The sequence below is a fragment of the Sarcophilus harrisii genome, chromosome 5, assembly GCF_902635505.1.
Source record: "Sarcophilus harrisii chromosome 5, mSarHar1.11, whole genome shotgun sequence".
NCBI lineage: Eukaryota > Metazoa > Chordata > Mammalia > Dasyuromorphia > Dasyuridae > Sarcophilus > Sarcophilus harrisii.
In genome coordinates, this window is record NC_045430.1 from 121,192,079 (window position 1) to 121,216,523 (window position 24,445).

The window sequence follows — 24,445 nt, forward strand, 5'->3', positions numbered from 1 at the left end:
GTATTCTGAGCTTTCTGTAAATGGGTGCCTAATAAGAATATAATGTTACTTTTGTTTGAAGAAAGGTGGTAATGTCTGATCCAATTCTTGGAAATGGCGTCCTAGCATCCACAGCCATTCCTTTGGTAAGAAATCAGACCATGAGTCTGAAGCACAAAAAAATACTCTGGCAATTTGAACAAGAGCAAGGAACAAATTCCCAAGAAAACTTGTAAATCTACATTTACAGAGTTGTGATTTCAGTCCATGTTTTGCCACTTATGTTTGTCTCTGGATAACTGGCTTGGGTTACAAATTTCCATTTAGCTCATTTCCTTAATTTGGATTTTGTTCCTTGCTCAAATAAATTTATCATATAAAAAAATATGGTGGGTAGGGAAATCTCAGAGGATGCTAGGCTCAATCTGAATAAATCACTGCCACTTCTCCATAATCCAAGAACAAAACACAACTTTGTTGAACTTTTCAGGTTTTGAAGACACATTCTCAACCAAAGTATCCTGATGGGTTTCTGTTTGCATCTCTCAAGTGTGGCTCAGAATAGACTCCATCTCCAGAAGATGTAAAGCAGGTTGTCCAGCAGTCTCTCTCTTTGGCCCTTTATGACCCTGCAAGGCCCTTATTTCTGAAGGTCTTTCTCCATAATGACCTGGCAAAGTAGAGTCTTTGAGAAACATCAAGGGGCGACCAGAATAAGTCATTGTTAGGTGTCTGGAGTTTCATGTTCCCCCAAATAGTCATTTATATAATGTTTTTGAAACGCAATTGCATATCTCTTATTGGGGTCTAGTTGTTACTATTCAAATGACAGAGTCTGGATTCTTTGTCTAGAGATGCTATTTTAGTTGGTGATGTAAGGCAGTTCTTATAACAAGAAGGATAGAGCTTCTATTACTAAATAGAAATGGTACATTAGAAATCAGATTAATTGCATCCCTTTGGCGTTAGTACAGACAGGTGGTAACCATGCTAGAGATTGAGGTCTTCAGTCTAAACTCTGGAACCTTACCTCCTTTGCTGGCTCATTGGGCCCCACATATAAGGCTTTGTTCCTGAGCAACACCAGTTTGCTTTGTTAACTGATGCTTCTGCCTGTTGCAAGAGAGGCATATGTAGTTGGACTTCAGCTGCCATTAATTTGGTAACAAGCAATACCCTTGAGAGTGGATTCTCTGCAAATTCTTCTAGTTGACTAAGCTCTAGGTTGGCATGTGAGAGAATCTAGGGGGATGAAGCAGAGAAAATCTTCATATATATTAATTCCTGGGTGAAAGTCCATAGTCTGGCCAAGTGGGTGTGGGGTCTGAAGAGCACAGTCTATAACTTTGAGGTCAGAACTAACAGGAGAATTTTGCTGATATCTCCCACTGCATATAGTTGTTTGTGGGGCACATCAGCACTCATCAGAGACATTATATATTCAACAATCAGGTTGAAGCTTGCTATGTGAATAGCAGACGTCGGGAAGTTGGTTCGATATTAATTTGGACATTGAGGTGGTGATACTATATTCTGTTGGACATAATATTTGATTCACCTAACAATTTAGGGCAGGACTATTCCAAACCCAAGTGACCGACAACCTGGCAAAATGATAATCTACCATCTCATGGCAAGAATTTTGCCCCTGATGATCAACAGCTGTATCATTAAGCATCTTATTGCTCAGTTTAGGAGTATGACAAATCATTGCTACCCTGTGATTTGTTGGATCTCATCTCCAGGAAGAGTCATCTGAATTTTTGAAAGGGCCTATTTTTTCATATAGTTCTGGCTGACCCTCTCCAGCCCTTTGTTATTCTTTCTCCAGTGCAGAGTTGCCTTTGTCTTAAGGTCCTCACCCCTTCATAGAACTTTCTATATTCAGGACAAATAACTTGGGTCATCTTCAATTGGCAGGCTTCCTTTCCTCTAGAAGGGTTTTAGGAACTCCTTCCCAGAAAAGGCTTGGCTCCGGTGTTTCTAAAGATGCTCCTATTCCTTATCACTACCTTATATCATGGGGGGAAAAAAAGCATTTGTGACTATACTGGAGGTGTCATCAGGTATCTTTGACACTCTTGTTGCTCTTCTCATTTATGGTCACTACTCTGCATTAGGAGACCTCCCATGAACTACAAAGATTTGTTATCATCCACAAAATGGATCAGTAAGACTTGAGACTTGGTTCTTCCAATGAAGGAGAAAAAGTCTAAGATTCCTGGGTTGTTCTTCACATATTTTTGTTTGTTTGTTTGTTTCGTACTACCTTTTCCCTGTTCAGTAAGTCTTATAAACATTTAGAGATGTCACTCTTCCATATGCAGCAAAACCATATGTAAATTGGGAAATATTACACAAAATGGTGGTTTTCTAAGTCAGAATGTTCCTGAAAGGATCATTAAGTATGATTTAGTGGAATCTTTTGTATTTGAGTCTGACCCCACTGCTCCAGAAGATATTTATAACCTTGCTACCAAAAAGTGGCATATAGCATGACCAGTGTTTCTCTGATATAAGTTCTTTCTTCCTTTACCTGAAAGAAGACAAAGCATCTCTGAAGCCTAATTAACTTCAGCTTCCTTGCAAGTCTCCTTCCCTATATCCTCCCTGTTCCCCCCAGGAGATAGTCCACGAGGGGGACGTGGGACAAAGCTTCCCCTGGGAAGTGGCCATGGCATTCTGACACAGCTTCCTGGTCATCTAAAATCCAGTCACAAGAAGTCTGGGCCTCTCAGACTTGATGGAGGCCTCAGACTACGGGATGACTAACTGATGGGACATGTTTCCAGACAGAGAAGAGGAGAGCTGCCAAAAGAAAAGCTACGTGCCATTTTAACCTTGTGGCAGTAAATCTACTTTGTTAAATGTTCAACGTCCCCTGAATTCAGTGCCTCATTTCATGCTTCTCCCAAACCAGTCCTGACATTAGTTGTCCTGCTAACGGGAAGCCCGTTCTCCCTCACTCAGTAAACTCCAGTAATTCCCCATTATGTTGAGGATCAAACCATTGCTTCATAACTTGGTTCCCTTTCTATCTTTAGTCATATATATTAATCCCTTCCATGAACTCTACATTACAGTCAAAATGGCCTATTTACTGTCGCTCACACATGACTTTCCTGCCTCCCTCCAAAACATGCTAACCAGGGACTGATCACACAGGATGCATGAGTTGAACATTAATTGTGAATTGTCTCATTTTATCCACATCTCTTGACCAGCTTGTGGGAGAAATGGCTCTAGAGTAAGGAGAGAAGTTCAAAAGGAAAAAAGGAAGTAGATGAACTGAATTTTATAAAGCTTTGGGAACTGAGTAACCAATGTATTATTTGGAAACTGGAGCTGGGAAAAACTATAAATCTTAGTTGGATAATAGGTATTTTATGGTTTATTGTTGTTTGGTGTTTTTATTAATTCTATGGCAAATGTAGAGGATTGTATACAGCTATACTTTGTCTTTTTGTTGGAAGCACTTCTTTTTTTTTCAATGTCATAGTGACTTAGCACAGTGCCTGGCACATAGCTGATGTTTAATAGGTAGTGACTGACTGATGTGCAAAGGGCTTAGTGAAATACCGTTAAGGGAGGAAGCATGTACATTTTGTGGTAGCGTGAACATTAGAGCCAATTCAGAGTAAGTCAACACCAACTATATGTACAATATACAGCAGATATCCATAGATAGATCTGGGAGCTAGATGGTCTGTGAATCATAGAGATCCTGGCACTTCTTCCAGGAAGATGGATAAATCCCAGCAGTTAAAAAGACATAATTATACAAAGAAACAACAACTTTTTGGTATCGATCTTAGAATCATAGCTCTTGATATAGAGGCAGCCTCAAAGGGCACCTAAACCAATCCTCCTCCTTTTATAAATGAGGAACCTGAGATACTGATAAGTGTCTCAGCGACTTCCTTAAGGTCATACAAATAGAAAACATCATACATATTTGAACCCAGGTCTGTGACTCCAGAATCAGCGTCCTTTTCATTGTACTATGCCCAAAATATAATCATTCCCTACAATGTCTGAAGTTTGGAAAGCAATTCTAAACAAAGAAAAATTGTGTTCTTTATAAGTACTTCTGCTCTTCTCCTGGAACATATTTGTACTTTTTGTATCCACTCCTATGAAGTTAATCAAATAATCTGCTTTTTGTTAAACAAGAGTCAATCTGGTCTGCTGATCAGGATTTATGTCATTTTTTTAGGGCATCAGTTCTTTCACCTCTTTTTTTTGGCGGGGGGCGGGGGGGGTATAAGGATCCGGATGAGTGATTTCTTCGGTTAGGAAAGTGCCCACAGAGAAGGAAATAGCAAATAACTCCAGTGTCTTTTCAAGAAAACACCAAATGGGGTCACAAAGGGTAGGACTGAAATGACTCAACAACAAAGAGAAATGCCCTACACAGATGCATATAGGTACCTCTTCTGCAATGTATATTTTAGCAAGTTGTCTGGGGCAATGAGAAGTCGTCATTTAATCAGGGGTTATACAACCTGTCAAATATGTCAGAGGCCAGAAATGAGGGGAGGGGTGAAGATCCTTCTGCCTCTGCGCTATATCACAGCTATTTCTCTTATTATCTTCTAATAATTGAATATTCACACTTGATGATTAGACATGATTTATAACATTAATTTTAGCCTCAGCAACACTTATTTGCCTGTTGCTCTACCTACTTATATTCAAGCTTGCTAGTCCTCTACTGAGCACATAGTAACCATGTCTGCTTCTCTTACCTCCTGATTACTTCCCAGAAAGCATCATTTCCCCATCTGCTCCCTCACACATTTATTCTATGCCCTAAGGATACAAGACAGGGCTCTCAGCACTAAGACAAGAATTGCAAACCAAGGATGCAGTTCACACTTTGATTAGTCAGCTGATAACATGTCTAGAAGAAGATCAATTAGTTTAGACTTGAATGAACAATCTTTAACTAGAAACTGGATTCTGACCACCAACTGAATGGATTTTGGGACTCAAGGAAAAAAATCCTCATAAATTCATTAAAAAAAACCCATGACAAATCTTATAAAGCATGCAATTCATTTATTATAACATTATAGCCTTTCATACAACAGAAGACACTACCTCATCTAAGCACATTTTAATTAAAAAAATATATTTGTGTGAAGTTCTTAGGCTTTGAGATAGAAAGAGGGAATAAAACTTAAACAAAACAGTCAAACTATTTAATGAAAATTACATTCATTATTCCATGATGTTTAAAAAACTAACATGGGTTTTAATAATCAAATATTTGATTTTCTTCTATGTATTAATTTCAATGATACTTATTTTTATTTTGTTAAATTTACATTAATATGAAGCATATTACAGACACACCATGTGCATCAAAGCATGCTTACAAATGTAAAGTTATTTACACACACACATACACACACACACACACACATACAGTGATCATCCTTAAACTGACAACAATATCTTGATATATTTATTTGTCTTGAAGGACTTAGACTTTCATTAGCAACCTGAGGAGGAAGAGAAAATCATAGCAAGCAAAACTGAGTAATATTTATCTATGATGCAAGTGATAGTCCTATTGATGGCAAGATCTCTTTTGGATGCTAAAAACTGAAGCAAACATTGTAGAGAAGTGTTACCTAATAGTGGGCATTGGCTTTGAGATTTTAGATTTCTTTCAAAGAGCAATCTTCCACAAGAAGATCTCTTCCTGAAAAAGGAACTGTTACAAAGCAGGAATGGAAGAGAATATTTAACAATCAAAACAGCAGCTGAGGGTTAGTATTTCATATCAGTGCAAACAAATAAATTTGTTCTTTCTTTCCATTTAGCAAAGCTTCATCTTGTGAAGGAATATTGGTTTCCTACGTGGTATGCAAGAGAGTCTGCAATGCAGCTATGGTATAGTGAGGGTCAGTAGCCCAGGACTTGGCGTCACAGAACTCGTGTTTAATTGTAGCCTCTGCTTTCAATTCACAGTGGACTTTGATCAAATCATAAACTCCACTAGGCTTTGTTTTTTTCATCTCAAAAAATGAGGGATTTGGTCATGTGATCTCTAACATACCATACCTTTCAGCTCTAAAATCATAGTGAGATCATAAGCTCCCTCACCTTTCTACATCTTGCCCCACACACCTCCAAGACTAAGTTTTCCTATTTTAATTAAATGATTTGAATGAATTAAATGATGAAATGATTTGAAAATATTTTAATTAGCAGGCATTTTCTAATACTGTTTATACCTATCATTAGCTCGAATGATCATTTTATAAAATAGGCATAGTGTAATTTAAAGGTTTAGTCTAGAGTAAGGAACAATTGAATCAGTTGCGATAGTGTAGTACCTCAGAGCTTAAGCAAATAAAGCTCTATTTTGTTAGAATATGGAGCACTTACTCTGGTGGAACCATATCAGGAATATTCAAAGATCTGCTACACACACACACACACACACACACACACACACACATACACACACACACCCTCCTCCCCTATACACATACCATCTTACCCAGGTACCAACAAAAGCATCCCACTGTGGTCAGGAACAAAGTTGACTGATTTATTTATTTATCTATTTTTTTTTCCTATGTAAATACAGATTAGAAATTAATGAGTTTTGAAACTGTACAAAATAGTGGTGTTAAACTCATAGAAATGGATCCCAGCAGTTCACCACATATTAACTTAGAAAACCATAAATTAACATTATCTACTATATTTTTATTTACTCTATTAAATATTTCCTAATTACATTTTAATGTCTTTCAGTTTTAGAGGCTGGGATAGAACTGAAGTAAGGTGGTTAATGTGAGACATCTTAAAGAATCTGAAATTTAATTTTTATAACTGAAATCCACTTACGGTCTACTTTCATATTTTATGGTAAGATGACCTCGGGTCCTTGAAGACTGTATAAATGGAACACAAGGCCCTGAGACATCCTACCAAAATGGCATGATTTGAATATGGGTCAGCAATTAATTCTCTGCTATCAAAGGAAAAGCCTGGCTAAATGTGGTGAGGTTCAATGATGATGACAGTGATTATGAAGATGAGCTCCAAAAATGACTCCCATGTGAAACAAGAAGCCTATGAAGACTATCCAGAATGTGCTATTTGGGCAGGTGACCAGTAGGAGGCAGGACGACACTTGGAAAAGCGTTGACTTTGGATTCATACTACCTTGGACCAAATTCTGTCTCAGACACTTGGTAGTGTCTACTACACCTGTAGAATTTGGATCTGGGTTCACTTCCTCATCTATAAAATTGAGGAGTTAGTTGAGAAAACCTTTAAGGTCTCTTCTAGTCTGTGATATGTGACCCCAAATAGCTGATCTGTTAGTACATGTTCCTCGCACAGATTCTCCGGATGAAGAAGGCACTGTATTCAAAGCTTAACAAGGAAAGAGCAGGCCAGATTGCATTTGGAAAAGTGTGCAATATTCACAATGATTCCTTTTCATGGAAAAGTCAATTTTAGAAAATTTCAACAATATTTTTCTAATAATGTCCTATGTCTCTGAAATATGGGAAAGAATATTGTTCCAAGAACCAAAGTTATAGGTGCTAGAGAGTCATAGTGAGCATGACGAGGAAGCAGGATACTATGAACAAAGTGTAGTGCAAAAAAAAAAAAAAAAAAAAAAAAAGCAACAACAGACACTATTAAAGGGCTGTTGGGCTAGAAAATAAAATGTGTTGCTTATCAGCTGGGAGTGAGATAAATCTGATGGATTGCCTATGTGCTTCACAATTATTTAACATATTATCGAGGGGTTTAGGAAGCCCTCCAGATATTGGGTGATCCTCTTTGTGGAAGACATATAGAAAGATGTAGAAAAGGTCACATAAAATGAGAAGGTAAGTTTCAATTTGCACAATTGGAAGGGGTACTCCCATGACAATGAGAGCAGAGAAACATCAAAGTATTGTACTAAGTTATGAAAATTGTCCACATGGCACAGAAAAGTTGGGATGTGCTTTTTAGTAATAATAGTAGAAGAGTTACCTATACCCATGGGATCACGATCCCTTTAAAGTACTGAAGTTTTCTATAATTGTACATATGGGACTAAAATATTAAATCATACAAGATAAGTAAGTTCTCAATTCGGTAATATTGTTTTTCTTTTTCTAAGATTTTGTTATCTGCATGTTTAATGTGATATTTCTAATGACCTTGTAGAAGGAAGGAGGGCAGGTGAAAGCAAATTTCTTTTCTTTTCTCATTTGGTCCTTCTAGTTAGTTCTAAATGTTCTTTTATAATTTAATATGAAAAGTATTTTTCCTCTGAGAAGTTAATTATCTTTAATATATTTTCAAAACCTCTGATAAAGTTAAAATTTCAATTAAAACTAACATTTTATCTCATTTTCTATAAACTTCTTAAAATTCTCTTTTCAACTGAAGGAATAACATAAATAAGGTTTCTGATTTCCTTAAGTACTGAATGAACAAATCAAATTACTCCTACTATGTGGTTATAAAATATAATGCTGCTATTATAAGTCCCTCAAGACTTACTATTATCTTTAGACCTTTTTCATTTTTTAATCTCAATGTGAGTTTTAATAGCACATACATATTCAAAAAATCTTTCTATGGGGCTTACTTGAGTGTTTTTCTTCTACCTTTTAAAATCTTAGAATATAAATAGCTTTGAAATATGTTTCAATAACAAGGTAAGTAAAATTTTTCACTTGCAGCCACATTAATAGAGAGCATCTGAATCCAAAAAAAAAAAAAAGAAAGAAAGAAAGAAATCACTTTCCAGTTAGGTTGTCAGTGTAATGTTCATAAGCTCCAAAGGATTAAATTCCCATCACTATAAATCCATTGTGCTTCATATTATAAATAAGAAAATTGCCTTGTGACAACTAAAATTCAGTAGCATTAACAATTTTTGCAACTCTCACTGTTTTTTCTACACTAGTAGAAATTCACCCATAGCGACATTATTTCCTGCGTTCCCAATTTATTTACTGTAATTAACAGAGTATTATAAATGCTGTACCACCGTGGCAGACAAACATGATTCCTATTCATTTCTATCTGCTTTTCTTTTCATCCTCACCCTGTTCCTATCCCATCATTCTCTCCAGTTGAAGATGTTTCAGGTTGCTTGAAGAATTTATAACGTGTACCCCAAAGTACTCTTTGTAACTATTATATTTTCATTTGTGGTCTTCTCAACCATGAAAAACAGTTGTAAATTGTTCCCAGAGCAAAACCACTTAACATCTTGGCACTTGGTTGTTTTTAAGTTCGTAACAATAGGCACTGTTCACTCCCCTCCATCTCAGTTCTTTATTCTGTAATCAAGCTGGGATACTGATGAAAGGCTAGTCACGGCTCCCCCCACAGTATCAGTGCAGCGGCATGTGATGATTCACATGGGGTGTGTTTGATCCAAGAAAGCCCAGTCTCTGCTTATTTTTCCTTTGTTCTGTCATCTGTGGTGGGAGGGGGAAGAGGAAAGGGAACAGAGGGAAAAAGAAATAGAGATAAGCTGATTTCCTCAACTAGTAATGAATACTACTGTGTTAAGATGGGTATGACTTCATTTTTTAAAACACTCATATGTTTCTAGGTGAGAAGCATATACTGCTGACCTTAAGGGATGTGCCTCCCTTGTCTCATAAGAACAAATAACAGAGACGGGACCACACTTATGGTTTCATTGGTTTAGGAAACTCCTTATAGCAACACTTTTTCTGCATCTTGTAGCCTTAGAGAGTTGCCTGGTGGCACTGAGAGGTTAAAAAGCATTAAGAGGTGCCAGTCTCAGATATAATATATGACATATGAATAACCCAGTCCTTTCTGATCCTAAGGACACCTCTGTGTCTGCTAAGTCAACCTACCTAAAACTCATTGTAATGCAGTATATTAAGATTAATGATAACAGCTGTTATTAGTAATATAGTTACTAATTACGTGGTATCCACAAAGAGATTGACTTAAATGAGTAGAATATAATCGATTGTGTTCTGCTTTTTTGGCTGATTACACCCAAGTCCTATATTTACAAGACTATATATTTAGTATTAACTCTTTTCCAACCTCTAAAAATAATTCCTGGAGGGTGATGCTGAATGTTATTACAGAGCTGCAAGGAGTATGATGGGCCTTGGATGCTAACATCTTCTTCAGGATGCAATTTCACCTCTAGAGAAGTATACATCCTACCTTACCCCTCCAACTCATCCCATTGTCTGTAATCTGGCATCCAATGCAGGTCCCAATGCATCCAACAAACTATAGCATTCATACCTCTTTGGTACTAATTAGCCCTGCCCCAGCACCAAAAGTCAGCTCTAGCTCTCCCCCAATATACTCCTTTAGACTCCATTTGCATTTTGCCATTTTAGAACTTTCTTATATTGTAACACAGTAGAAAGATCACAGGATTTAGATCCAGGCTATCTGTGTAATGTTGAATTAATCACTTCAACTCTGAGCCTCTGTGAAATAAGGGAATGAGATTATATGAGCACTAAGGTACCATCTACCTTTAAATCTACTACTGTAGTATCCTAGATTTTTTTTTCAGATGCTTTCTCTCTTCTGGTGCTCACAAAAACCAAGCTTTTTCTTCAAGAAACCACATCTTTCATCACCCTCTCTGAGAATAGATGCTCCTCTCCTACTTCCTGACACACAGGATCAAAATGTAGGAGTTCTACATCTCTTGTTCCCTCTGTCCATCCCACTTCGATGGGATGTGGTGTCAACCACCTCTTTCTTCTCCTTTAAAATTTATGCCTTCATGTCCAAACTCTTGTTGCTGACATCTATGGACCAGTCATTCTCCCTCTTCTCTAATAAGTTAAGAACCTGGTTCATACTCTTTTCCTTTACCCCAGAGTAAGGCTTCTAAGGTCCCCAACTATTTCATTTCCCATGACCTCGGTTTACCTCAGCCATGAAGAACAGTGATCATTCCTTGCACTATTCTCTCACCTCTTTACCGGACCCACATCCCTTTTCCTAGCTCAGCTTAATTTCCCCCATGTATTTGAATTACTAGTTGTAGCTTTGTATTGCTCTCTTGAAATATGTTGTCCCTAGATATTCTTTGATGTTCCTAAACAATGTAAAAGAAACTTGGTCGCACCTAATTTTGTTTCATCCATTGAACTTTAAGGGGAAAAAATACCTCTTGATAAAAGTTTTCTTTGCAAGAGTCTGCTGGCCTCCACTCCAGTCATGCTCTATGCACTTTGTAAACACTTACCTGTTCCTTGAGCTCAGCTAGCTGACCAGACAGCTGTTTGACCAGACTCATGGTTGATTCTAATTTCTCTTGCAGATTTCTAATTTCATTTTGTTCGCTGTCACTTTCATTGCTAACTAGAGACATGGCTCGCATCCGAGGAAACCAGTCCAAGTTCTTCTCCTAGAAATACATATCCAAAATCAAGCAAGTAAATATGTATCCAGGTAGAGAGCATGAGATTTCAGAAACAAAAAAGAAATAATGAATGACAATTTCTACTTATTGTAGTGAATATTAAGACTAAAGTTTGCACAGTATCAAAGTTAAGGTACAAAGTCTTTGTTCTGATATTGGTCTTGTCATTGCCAGGCAGACAGATTGCTAGGGATTAAGTAAAACTCCCTTTGGGGTGGTAGGGAGGAAGCAGGTGAAATATTCAGTACAGTGCCATGAACCCCGAGGCTCCCCGTGAATCTTAATTGGAAGATGATGATGTAGGGTCTAGTCTGGAGGCTGAGAAAGGAGATCCAAGTGTGTGTGGGTACAGTATGAGCTGTTTCCTGCCCCTGGCAGTAGGAATAAAGGCAGGAGCGTAGGATGGGGGAAATAAAGGAGAGGCAAAGCAAATATCTCAACTTTAGCCAGCCACCCACCTAATTCCACCCCCAACTTGAGTAGTTCTGTCTCTGAGCTCAGCTTGGGGAAGAGAAAAGTGGCAGGACATGGCCTCAGGTTACTCAAACACTTGATTCTGCTTCATTTAGAAACATTTCTTTACAGCCCAGCAAGTTTCAGAGTTTAACTTTCCCAGACTTTTTTTTTGGGAGGGTGGGGGGTGGGAAGGAAGTCTAATTTTTTCCAATAAGAAGCTGATCCATTAGTAGCTCATTACCTCTCTAGCTCTTTCTGGTGGCTTCTCCGCATAGGAACTCTGTTGGCCTTTTTGTGGAAACTATTGACCTTGGGGATATCTTATCTATTGACAGCCTCTCAGGAAAAAGGCAGTTTTCTCTCCCTCCACAGAGCTCACTACTGTTTAGATGTTATTTTCTGGTGGCAGGAAATACTGCTGCTGTGGCCAATTGTCCTTCATCTACAGGTAATTTAGAGAAATCAGAAGCTTGAACTAGTCTCACATGGGAAAGAGATAGGACCTAGATCCATAACTTTATTGGCATTCAGCACTTCCAGGGGGAGAAATTCTCTCTACCAGTTCAGGTAAACACAGCAATTTACAATCTAGAGCCCTGCCTAAAGCCACTCTTGTGTAAGAGGATGGCTTGATCCTGCTTCTTGGTGGCCTCTAGGTCATCTATTTACCACACCACACTACCTCCCAGACTTATATAAAATCATGGATAAATCCACAATGAAATTGGATACAGTAAATTGCATTACATCTTCATATGAAATACCCCATTCTCAGCTATACCAGTATAAAATCTTCAATCTAGACAGTTCCTGAAACACTTATTACTTGTACTTCTGCTTCTGATCCAGACTATGCCTTCTACTTTTGGTTCTCTGCCTCTGTATCTACTCCATTTCTAAAGTGCCTTCACGCTTCTGGCCTCAGGGTCAACCTTCTCCCCTCCTCCACATTCATACTGGATTACTTAATGTCTCATTCCTTACATATCCCAAAGTCACACTTTTTTACTTGTTGCCCATTTCCATCCCATCAAGTAAGGCTTATCCTCCTCATCTCAGTTTCCTGGATTCTTTGACTCCTTCAAGAATCAACGAAAATCCCAACTTTAGCATGTAACAATTCTCCCATCCCCCCACACCCAGTGTCTTCCCTCTGAGATTATCTTCCATTTACTCTGTGTGTGTGTGTAAGAGACAGAGACAGAGGGAGGGAGGAAGGGGGGAGGGATAATTTATAAAGCACTTACTATGTGCCAGATATTGTCTTAAGTGCTTTTACTATAATTTCATCTTCATAACCACCCTGTGAGGTCAATGCTATGTTAGTATCATCACCACTGTACAGTTTGTAAAACTGAGAAGAAATTTAGGATCTTTCAGCTAGAAAGTATTTGAAGCCACATTTGAACTCAGATCTTCCTAACTACAAGTGCTTGCCTTTCTCTCACACTCTCTATTTCTATATCTTAGATGTACAGTTATTTGCATACTGACTACCCTATTGGAATATAAGCTCCTTGAGAGCTAGGATCTTGTTTTTGTCTTTCTTTATATCTTTAGGCTTAGTGTATGATTAATATTTTATTTTAATATTTTATTTTTAATTTATGGAATAAAATAAATATTTCCACAACACAATTGCTATTCCTTTCAAATATACAACAAAATTATCATGTAAATTTCTTTCTTTTTTCTCCCCTCCTTCCACCCTAGAAACGGCTATCATTTAGAAACAAATAAGTGGGTGTTTGTGTGTGTAAAATTACTGTAAATACTTCTATATATCAGTTCTTTCTCTGAAGGCAGATATGTCTTTCTTCACATGTCCTTTATAATTAATTTGAGCATTATAGACAAAATAATATTCACTCAAAGTCTTTCTTAAAATAATATTGTAAAATAATACTGTATACAAAATATTCCCTTGGTTCTGCTCATTTCATTCTTCATTATTTCATGCAAGTCTTTCCATGTTTTTCTAAAATCATTGAACTCATCATTTCTTATAGCACAGTAGTATTCTATCACAATCATACCATAACTTGTTCGGCCATTTCCTAATTGTGATGTACACATAAGGAAAAATACTTTAGTAATATTGGAAAGATGAATTGGGGGATGGAGAGTAAAACATAAAAATGTATAAGGAATTTACTGCAATAGTATAGGAAGAAGGCAGAAGTAAAATCTAGAATGTAGGCAGGGCAATTACCTTGACCAGAGTTAACAGGATACCCCCTCCTTTGAGACAGAATGGAAAAACAGTTACGATACTGAGAAATCCTGAACAGGAAAGTTGAAGGAGTTGCTGTAAAATAGCCTCAATCTCCTCAAATAAGTAGTCAGACAACAAGCATTATTAGGCATCAATCACAATGAATTCATTATTCCCTGTGGCTCCCTGATGCCTATCTAACTTTTGCCTATCAGTCAAAGGCATTTCCATTGGTTCACCATATTTTTGTCATATTGTTCCCTTCCATATACTAACCCTATGGTCTATATAAACTCGAGCCATTGTCTGTCCTCTGAGTGTACCCCATACTTTCCTGTCTCTGGGCTTCCACTCATTACCTATGATTAGAATGAATCCCTTCCTTTCTTCATCTATTGTACTTAATGTTTATTGGACAGAACTAAATTGAAACTGCAAAATGGCAACAATCTCTCTTTCAGAACTGACTGCAGATCTGCTCATTCTGTGGTCTGTAGTCTTCAGTTTTTTAATCTTCTGGATTCTATGTAAAAGAGTAAAACAATAAGTTACTGGCATATCAGAGCCACCTGCTCTGCTGCTGGAGTGGCTGCTGGAGACTCCTTGTATCATCCTCTCACACAAGGAGATTCATTCTGCAGGTCTGGGTTGGATCTCCAGCAGCCACTGTCAGGTGACTCCTGGTAACACAATAGTAAGCTGCCATCAGTTTTGACCAGAGTTCTTCGAGAAAACAGAAGTATCACCCTCTGCTTTCCTCTGGTATAAGTACTGGTGGGGTATAGTGATGAAAAGCATCTTTTGGGTTAAAAAAATAAGGAATGAACAGGTCAGAAAGGAAATAAGCTAACAACACTGAAAGAAACATGATGTAAAAGGTTTAAGGCACAGTGTTCAAAGGCATATAATAACTTTCCTAATTAAATCTATGACTTCTCTTCCTTTCTCATATTTTACTGAAGATTTTTTTAGTTCCTTTTCCTCATTCCTCAGGGAGAGAAGAATCTTGCATAAATTCCATTTTGAAAATTTATAACAATGCATGGACAAAGATTAAAAAAAAGCTAGAAAAACAACAAGCTGTTGCAATGAAAGGAGTACATAGCACACAGCATTTATATTTCATTCATATTTTCATTCATCTATTATGCAGTAGGGAACTACTGAAGGTTTTGAACAGGTAATGAATAGTCAAACTTGGTCATTAGCAAGATTATTTTGGAAACCACACAAAAGATTGGAGAAAAGTGAAACTTAAGGCCATTATAATAATTCAGATTAGGGGGAATTAACTAGGACAGTGGTGTTACTAGTAGAGAAAGATGGGATCAGATGGATAGCATCTAGTAAGGGGGTTTAGGAATAGGAAGACATGCACATGTTTATAGACAGCAGAGAAGGAAGCAAAAAATAGGGAGACAAAATTAGAGGATTAGAGAAAGAGTGCAAGTGATAATGAGTCAATTTGCTGGGGAAGACAGTAGGCTATTATGTAAGGGATTTGGTCTTGAAGAGAATGGCATTCTCTCTGTCAGAGATTGAAGTAAAGGAAGAGATAGAAGGGATGGTGTCAAAGAACTGTGAAATACAATAAGAATAGAAAAGAATGTTCATGTGAATAGCATTTTCTGCAAAATGTGAAAGTTCTTCATCTAAGAAGGTGTGACAATGTCAGCCAGTCAGTCAATAAATAATGTGGTACTGTGAGATTTTTGAGGAAAGAAAAGGTTTGGAAAAGCTTCTGGGCTGAGTAGGATAGGGAATCAATTAGGAAAAGGAGAAAGAGAAAGAGGAGGAAGAAGATTCAAGTGAGATTTGATAATGAACATTTTAATGGATCCTATTAGCATAGTTGATGGAATAGTACTATATGGCACATTTTCTGTTTTGTTTATGAATATGTCTGTAATTTGCTGAATCCATAGAACTATAAAGAAAATTGATAATACAACTGGAATGATCAAAATAAACGAAAATGAAAACTAGTTGCTTTTCTTTTATGAAAATGCAACTGGTTTCCATTTTAGTTTATTTCCATCATTCTATTTGATTGTGGATTGTGCATGTTTGTTTTATCTGCAGTCTTGGTTACTTCTGATGTACTTTTATGTAAATATCTATATATCCACTTGTCTCCCCCGATAGCGTTGAGAAAAGGAATTGTTTAACTCTGCATATATCTATTGCCTAGTAAAAGCTTGGCATATTGTTGTGCTTAATAAATGGTTACTGACTGGTTCTGGATAACAGAAAGACTACCAGATTTAAGTTAAAACATTAAAATGAATTGGAAAGGGTATTTTACTTGGTTCATATGGTCTTTGAAAGCAAAATCAAGAACAATGGGGAAGTCTCGGAGAGAACAATTTAGGCTTCATATAAGAAGTTTCCTAGCAATTACAGTTTTCCAAAAGCAGAATAGGCTGCCTTTGGAAAGAGTGTGCATCACACTGAGCAAAAGTTAGATGACTACTCTGCTGTGGAAGGAATATTTTTCAGATGTTAGTTGGAATAAGTGAGTTTGAGAGATCCTTGATAACTTTGAAATTCTGTGATTTCATTTTATATTTACTCAACTTTAGATTTATTAAAAATCTGTTATAATTTAATAAATTACTTTATTAGAACTAGCACCTTAATTGATTTTCATATATATTATTGCCTGTTTTATATATACACATATAATTTAGGGAAAGCAATAGAAATTACAAAGTCCTGAGAATATGATTAAGAACTAGAGTTGGATAAATTTGAGGGAAAAAATTCACCACTTAATGATTCTGTGATATCAGTATTTAATCCATTAGGTATCTATCAGGTAATAAGAACTGGGATTCAAAGACAAAAGAAAAACAGTCATTGCTTTCAAAAAGTTTATATTTCAACCAGAGAAATTCTGCAAAATATAAATAAAGCAGATTCAAGATAACCTTAGAAGGATAGAATTTAGAGAAGTAACTAGCTCATTGGGATATTAGGAAAAGCATCAACTGCATAAGAGCAGGATGAGGTTGCAACTAGGTGGCACAGTGGATATAATGTCAGGCCTGGAGTCAGGAAGACTCCTCTTGATGAGTTCAAATCCAGACTCAGATACTTACAAGATGTGCAAACCTGAGTAAATCATTTAACTCTGTTTGCCTCAGTTTCCTCTTCAGTAAAATAAGTTAGAGAAAAAAATAGCAAACCACTTCAGTATCTTTTGCAAGAAAATACCCAGTGGGATCATGAAGAGTCAGACAGAACTGAAAACAACTAAACAAAGAGAATAAGAAAGCTGTATCTAGAAAGCAATTTACATAAAAATTACAGGGGCAAACAGTATAATTTTACAGTATAACATAGCTTCTAAAACACTATGCTCTTTCTTTACATTTATTTAAGTATACTGAACATGTGTTCAGTCAATAATGGGAATATCTAGTATGAAAAATAATGGGGAAAGGCATGCCTGAGTCAAAGGTTATGTGTCATATAATTTACATAATCTAATCACACAATTCTGCTATTCTCATTAGATGTATTATGTTCAAGCAGATACTTAATGATCATTTATTAGGGATGCTGTAGAGGGAATTTCTATTTTGGGATGACATCTGTATTAAATGATGTCTGGGGTCCCTTCCATCTTTACAATTCTAGTATTCTGTTTTGGCCCTAACACAGAATGGTCTGCTCAAGTTTTTGACAGGTATTTGTATGTTCCTCTCCTCCCTTCTCCCACCCCCAGAGTCTCATCTCCTTGGAAATCTCCAGGTAACTCTGCCCCAAACAGCCTTAAAAATGGAATTTTGGTGATTCAAATTGCACTATGCTTCAGATGACAATGCAATAACCATTTTGTGATCTAATCATATGCAATAATTTTGCCCAGTGCAGATTCAGCTCATCCACAATTTGATAAAAATGTATCCTAAACTACAAACCAAAATGACTTTTCCACAAATCCGGCTTGACACTTTAATATCAAGATCATATATGATAACAAGTCTCCATTGTATACAAATATAAAGAAGGGAGTTAGGAATTAGGATGCATCTCTATGTGCCACTAGATGCATAACTCAAAGGAAAATAAAAAATTGATAGCAATTACAGATATTTATGTAGAGAAAAAACACTAAAATACTGCCCATGTTAGACTGAGAAATCAATATCTTTGTAGCTAGTAACCATAAGACCAGGATTGGAATTTAAAGACAGAATTAGAGCCTGTATTTAGTAACTGCATTTGTTGTGCTACTGTTGCTGTTGCTGATTGAACTCAATTATTTTGAAGGTTACAGAGTAAGGTTTGATTTATGTGGTACAGAAGAGAATTGGGAAAATTTACTAAAAGACTATGAATTTATTTTTAAAAGAATGCAATTTTTAATTAGAGAAAAACATGAATACGATTAATAAACACTAAAACTTGAAAATAACTGTAATGTCTCAGTGAAGGACAGCTTACAATTATCACACAATTTATACTTTTAGTTGTCAATCCACCAATTAATGTTTTTTTCTTTTTAAAAAAACTCATATGATTTTCTAACATTTACTTCAACTATCTTCTCCATTGCTTAAGCTACTTTTGATTATGCAGCTTTCTCAAAATTTGTGCTGAGCAATTCATGCTATCTTCCATGAATAACCCAAATAGTGACATTTTATTGATTAAGTCATTGTTCAGAAGCAGATGGTGATTTATATATTTGGTGACTGCAGTTGTATGAAGTGTTGAGTATTAGTTTAATTAATATCATTCAAATATTGTTCTAATCAATGGTATAATCAACATTCAATCTGGCATCCAAATCACCTAGTGTGAGAATGCAGGTATAAAAAAATAATATTCTTCACAAAGCTGGACTGGAAAATCCCCAGAATGGTAGCAAAATGTATCATCTATGATTGAATCATTGCAATGTTATCTTTTGGGGACTCAATAAGCATATGACTTGGGGGGAAGGGAACAAAATAGCTGTCTTCAAGTATTTGTCACCAGAAAGGGGGATTTTTCTTCTTGTTGTTGTAGAGAGGCAAATTTCAGTTGACTATAAGTACAAATTTCTTAAAAGAAAGGATACCTTAGAAGATGGTGGACTTCCAGCTTCATCGGAAGTTTTGTGATCCTATGAAAATGTTACCACAATGCCTTGTTACAGAAATCTCTCAAACATTATTAATAACTGCTATCTCCATTTGCTCATGACTTTCCCTTGCTAAATCCTTGGTTTTCTTACTACTACAAAGACACTACTCTATTAGGTTACCAGTGAATTCCTAACACTAAATCTTCTGGGAAATTTGACTAAATATGTTATGAATAGCTTCAAAAATCCTCAAAATAATTATCAAGTAGCTGCTGTATGGATCACTGAAGTTTAAAAGCTTGAGTTCAGGAAGACACGCAAAAGCCTGACTGGCTTTGCATATCCACTGCAAAGTAGTTTACTAACTTTCTAAAGGTTGTAAAAGTTGAACTTTTTATTGTTACATTCAATTAAATGAATAATATATATATATATATAATATACGCATTATGTACAGAAAACACTATGTTAGATGCTGGGGGTAGGGAAAGAACAAAAATACATGCAATCTCAAGAGTTTATTATTTAGAAATCAGATAAAACAAGCATACAAATAACTACAATAAAAGTACAACATATATATGAGAAGTATACCAAAATTACTATTTAAAGTTCACAGCAGGAAAGCCTTCCAACTTTTAAAACCATTTCATCAGTGTAACCCTATGAACTGTCCTGAACAGTTGTCAAGATAAGGATTAATGGTGATGTGTTCTTGGAACAAAGTAACCCTAGCAGCTACATTGGTGAAACATAACTCTGGAAGGCAGAAACCCAAGCAGCTGCAATACCAAGACTGGAAATGGGGCAACTTCAAGAGGGAGCTGGAGGAACTTTTAGAGACACTGAAATTTCAACTGATAAGACAGCTTTGAACTGCTGTTTAATACTACAGTGGACAGAATGACAGAGGCTCTCTCAGAAAAGAATATTTCTAGATAATCACAAATTGAAAAGACTGAACTACAAACATCACTGGGCTCTGCAAATAGCAATTATAGCCACAAACCAGTCTTTATATGTATACAGTGTGGAAAGAACTGCTGAGATACAAAATTTGTTTTCACTTATAGACTCATCCTTACATCACTCAATAATGTTTCACTTTTCATTTTTATGGCAAGCCATTAAAATCTAAGAATTTTTTATTCATCATAGAAATGGAAACAATCCTTAATGATAAAACTGCAGACCCAAGGTAGAGCTTTTCAGATAGAACTCTATGGAGTGCTGTCACTGGTAGACAGAAAAAGCTGCTTGGTGTTTTCATCTCCACTAAAGTATTTCACCAGTTAAATTTTATTCCATCTGTGACTTGGGCATGACCCTCTATTCATAAAACTCTACCAATGAAGCACAAACTCTGATGAATCTTACCAAGTTGCAAATCTTTATATGAGGCAGCTGGATGATGCAATGGATAGAGCACTAACCTGAAGTCAGAAAACAAATTCAAATCGACACTAACTGGGGTATCCTAAGCAAATCTTTGCCAGTTTCCTCCTCTATAAAATGGATGTTATAATAGAATCTATCTTCCAGAAATATTATGTAGATCAGATAAGCTAATTATTGTAAAGTGCTTAGCACATAAGTGTTAAAACATTAACTATTATTAATATTGATTCACTATTGGATTCATATAATCTGTTCTACAAGGGTAAGTCCTGCTAAATTTTAAGGGATTCATTACCAGGTTGGCCTCAGAAAGTTAAATATTTTTTAGCTATAGTACTCTCAAAGATCACCTAATAAATCATAGAGGGTCATAAATTGTACCATTGGAGGGAATATTAACTCAGGAAATCCCAGATTGTTTAAAAAGAACTTTCTTACATATGAAGTAGCTTATGACAATTTTACTCTTTAACAAATTCTAGTCCTGGATCATTGACTGCCTCCTGGACATTTTGAATTGAATATCCATAGGCTTCTTAAACTCAACATGTTCAAAAGAGAATTCATTTTTCTTCTCAAACCCTCCTCTCTTCTGAACTTCCCTATTATCACCATCTTCCCAGTCATACAGACTTAAAGTCAATGTCATCTTTAATTCCTTATTCCCATTCATTTCCACCATTATCAATCTATTGTTTAATCTTGTCATTTTTACCATTTCCTATATGTTCCTCTCTTTTTATTCATAGTCACTATTTTTTATTAGTATTTCATCAGCTGGACTACTGCAATAGCTTTCTTATTGGTCTCTCTGCCTCATGTCTTTTTTCTTCTTCAGTGACTTTCAAAACAGTTTTTCTAAAATGCATGTCTAACCATAATGAGATTTTGTAGCTCCTTATTATTGTGAGAGTCAACTATAAAGTTTTCTATTTGACATTCAAAGGTCATCACAAGATGGCTGTTTCCTATCTTTTCAGTCTTCTATATGGATTTCCTTGCTGTTCTTTACTGACTACACCATTGGAAAATAATGAAATTATTGGGGAAAATGATTTCCCAACTCTGTGCCTTTGCATTGACTATCCCCCACAATTGAAAAGTTCCCCCTTATATCTACTTCTGATGCCTGCACCTTCCCCTTTTAGAACATTCTACATCTATGTGATATATCTCTATGTACACAGTTTACACATATATACACACATATATACATATATGTACACACACATTTATATGTATTATGTTATATCCTTATTATAATATGAGCCTGTTGAATGGATGGGTGCTATTCTTTGCCTTTCTTTGTATCCATAGCATTTAATACAGTGATTGGCACATAGTTAATACTTTAAAGTGTATATTTTAATATATTTAACATCTACTGGTCATCCTGCCATCTGGGGGAGGGGATGGGGGAAGGAAGGAGGGGAAAAATTGGAACAAGAGGTTTGGCAGTTGTCAATGCTGTAAAGTTACCCATACATATAACCTGTAAATAAAAGACTATTAAATAAAAAAAATACTTTAAAATGTTTTTTATTTATTTCTATTTAATTATTATGTTGCTATTTAACATTTTACATAAATATTCTTTCCCAGTTGTCTTTCTAACAAGATTGTAAATTCCTTAGAGGCTAAGATTTTGGTATACTATTTTGTATGGCCCATAGTACTTAAACATAGGCAATAGTATGAATAAATCCATTCTATGCATACAAGGAGATAAGATTTATGGTGTATTTTCTATCTAAAAGGCACTGGGCTAGTAAGTTTCATCAAGGAGGTCAGCTAATGTTCATCCAACCAACTGTCACAGCTGAGATTCAAATCTAGTTCTTCTAAATCCAGCAGCCTTTCATCATACTTTAATGCTAGGTACCACTGTCTTTTTGGATAAATATTGAACTAAATGTTCTGGAGGTGTCTCAAAGTCAACAAGTCCAAAAGAGAACTCAACATCTTTCTCCTCAGATCAGCCAGATGATTCCTAAGGATATTTGTCCCACTTTTTGACAACCACTAATTTTCTGGTCCTTTAGAACCAAAAATAAAAATGTTTCTATTAATCAGCATGTTGACACTTTTAAAGGCACATAATGCCACAGATAAATTCAAACCAAGGGATTCTATATGGCCTTTCCATTTTCTAAAAGAGTTACTTATTAAATGATTTCTAAGGACCAGGAACTGTGCCATACACTGGGGACACAAATACAAAGAATCCCTACCTGCAAGGATTTTATATTCTAATGGTAAAGATAACAAATAATACATAAAAATACACAAAACAAACATAAAATAAATAAATAAAAATATATACAAAATAGTTCAATACAAAGTGGTTTGGGAAGGACACTAGCAGTTGGAACAATCATGAAGACTTTTATGTAAAAGGTGAATCTCTCACTGAAGGTGTAAGACTTGAGGCAGATCAATTAGGAAATTGTTCCAATAAGTCAAATGAGAAATGATAAGGGATTGAACGAATGTGTTAGCTTTGTGAATGGAAAAGAAAAGAATTGGATGTGAGAGATGTTATAGAGGTAGTAATGGCAAGATTTGGTAACTGAGGAGTCAAGGAGTTGAGTAAGAACGTTAAGAATAGAAGAAATTTCTTCAACAGAAATAAGAAAGCCTAGAAGAGGAAGTAAAGATTGGTTCAGTTCTAGACATGTTGAATTTGAGAAATTTCATGATCATCCAGTTAAAAAGAGCTACAAGTCAATAGATGTCATGAATCTGAAGTTCAGAGGGAAAAAATAAGGCTAGATATATGAATAACAGCAAAAATCAAAGAGAACTTCTATATATTTGATCCTGCTCTGTTGCCTAAAGGTCTCACCCTTCCACTGAATAGCACAACCAAAATAGTTAAGCTCTTGCAATATTATGGCTTGCAGCCACTGAGTTAAAATTGACCTTTAGCTTTATCTAAGTCAAAATCCCTACAGTTGCCTTGAATTGTAGTGAAATAACTGTACACTTGTTGAGAATCACTTTTGAGTTGGCCATGACTTTATGCTTGAAAATTAAACTATAACTGGACTCTGCACTCTGCCTCATTTTGTGCTTACCACATATTGCCAGCTAAATGTATGCCTGTTTAACTGAAAGCTGACCAGTCTTTTTTTAATGCCTAATAAACAGGATTTATTTTGATTTAAAATTCATTGCTAGGAATGGAAAACTGATGGGGTTGCTGGTGTTGGTGGCCAAGATTTCTAAGGTTCCTTCTAACCCAGACTTATCATTTGTTCTTCAATAATGGTTTGCTATATCCTGTAAATTTCATCCAGGCAATATTAATATATTCCTTTCTGACTCCTGCAATGAAGAGTCTAGCAGATGCCTTGATTGCTTCTTTGTGTGAGAGTAATAAATGCTTTTTATCAGACATTTTGCTGGCTCACCCCAAATTTTAATGCTTATTTGGAATTGCAACACTTTTAGTATTTTTATTGTCACTGATACTCTCACATTAAAGGGAGCCCTTTAAATTGAGAATGGGATTTGAAGTTATATTAGCCACCAGAATGATAATAGCATCCATTTGACATTATTTGAAGGATATGATACTGATTTATATCCCTTGTCATATTTTATATTGCTCATAAGATTTAACATAATTTCCTGTGATCTCTGATGCTCAGAATTTGTTCCCCACACGCCTTCTTGTACTCAGAAAAATTTTCTGATACTTGCAGGAAGATGGAAGTAATTTGGAGTCATAGCTGCACATTTGCTTTTATTGTTTATGTTGTTTTAGAATGTTAAATGATCAATAAGTATTTGAGGTAAAACAAATGAATTGAAATTTTCTAGTAAGATACGAGTACCTTTAAATGAAACTGTTATATAAAAATGTCTTTTTTGAATAAAAGATAAATTGGCAGAT

At 35.9% G+C, this 24,445-nt stretch overlaps 1 protein-coding gene across 1 annotated transcript in view; it reads right to left on the minus strand.

Moving 5' to 3' along the window:
* Window positions 1-8,331: 8,331 nt before the first annotated feature.
* Window positions 8,332-24,445, minus strand: part of ITPR2 (inositol 1,4,5-trisphosphate receptor type 2) — a 503,649-nt gene continuing 487,535 nt past the window's right edge. The window contains exons 56-57 of the mRNA XM_031938487.1: window positions 11,225-11,386; window positions 8,332-9,440 (exon numbers count right to left, since the gene is read on the minus strand). Of these exons, the coding sequence (XP_031794347.1) occupies window positions 9,354-9,440; window positions 11,225-11,386 (249 nt within the window). The 3' untranslated portion in view covers window positions 8,332-9,353. The remainder of the gene's footprint in view (window positions 9,441-11,224; window positions 11,387-24,445) is intronic.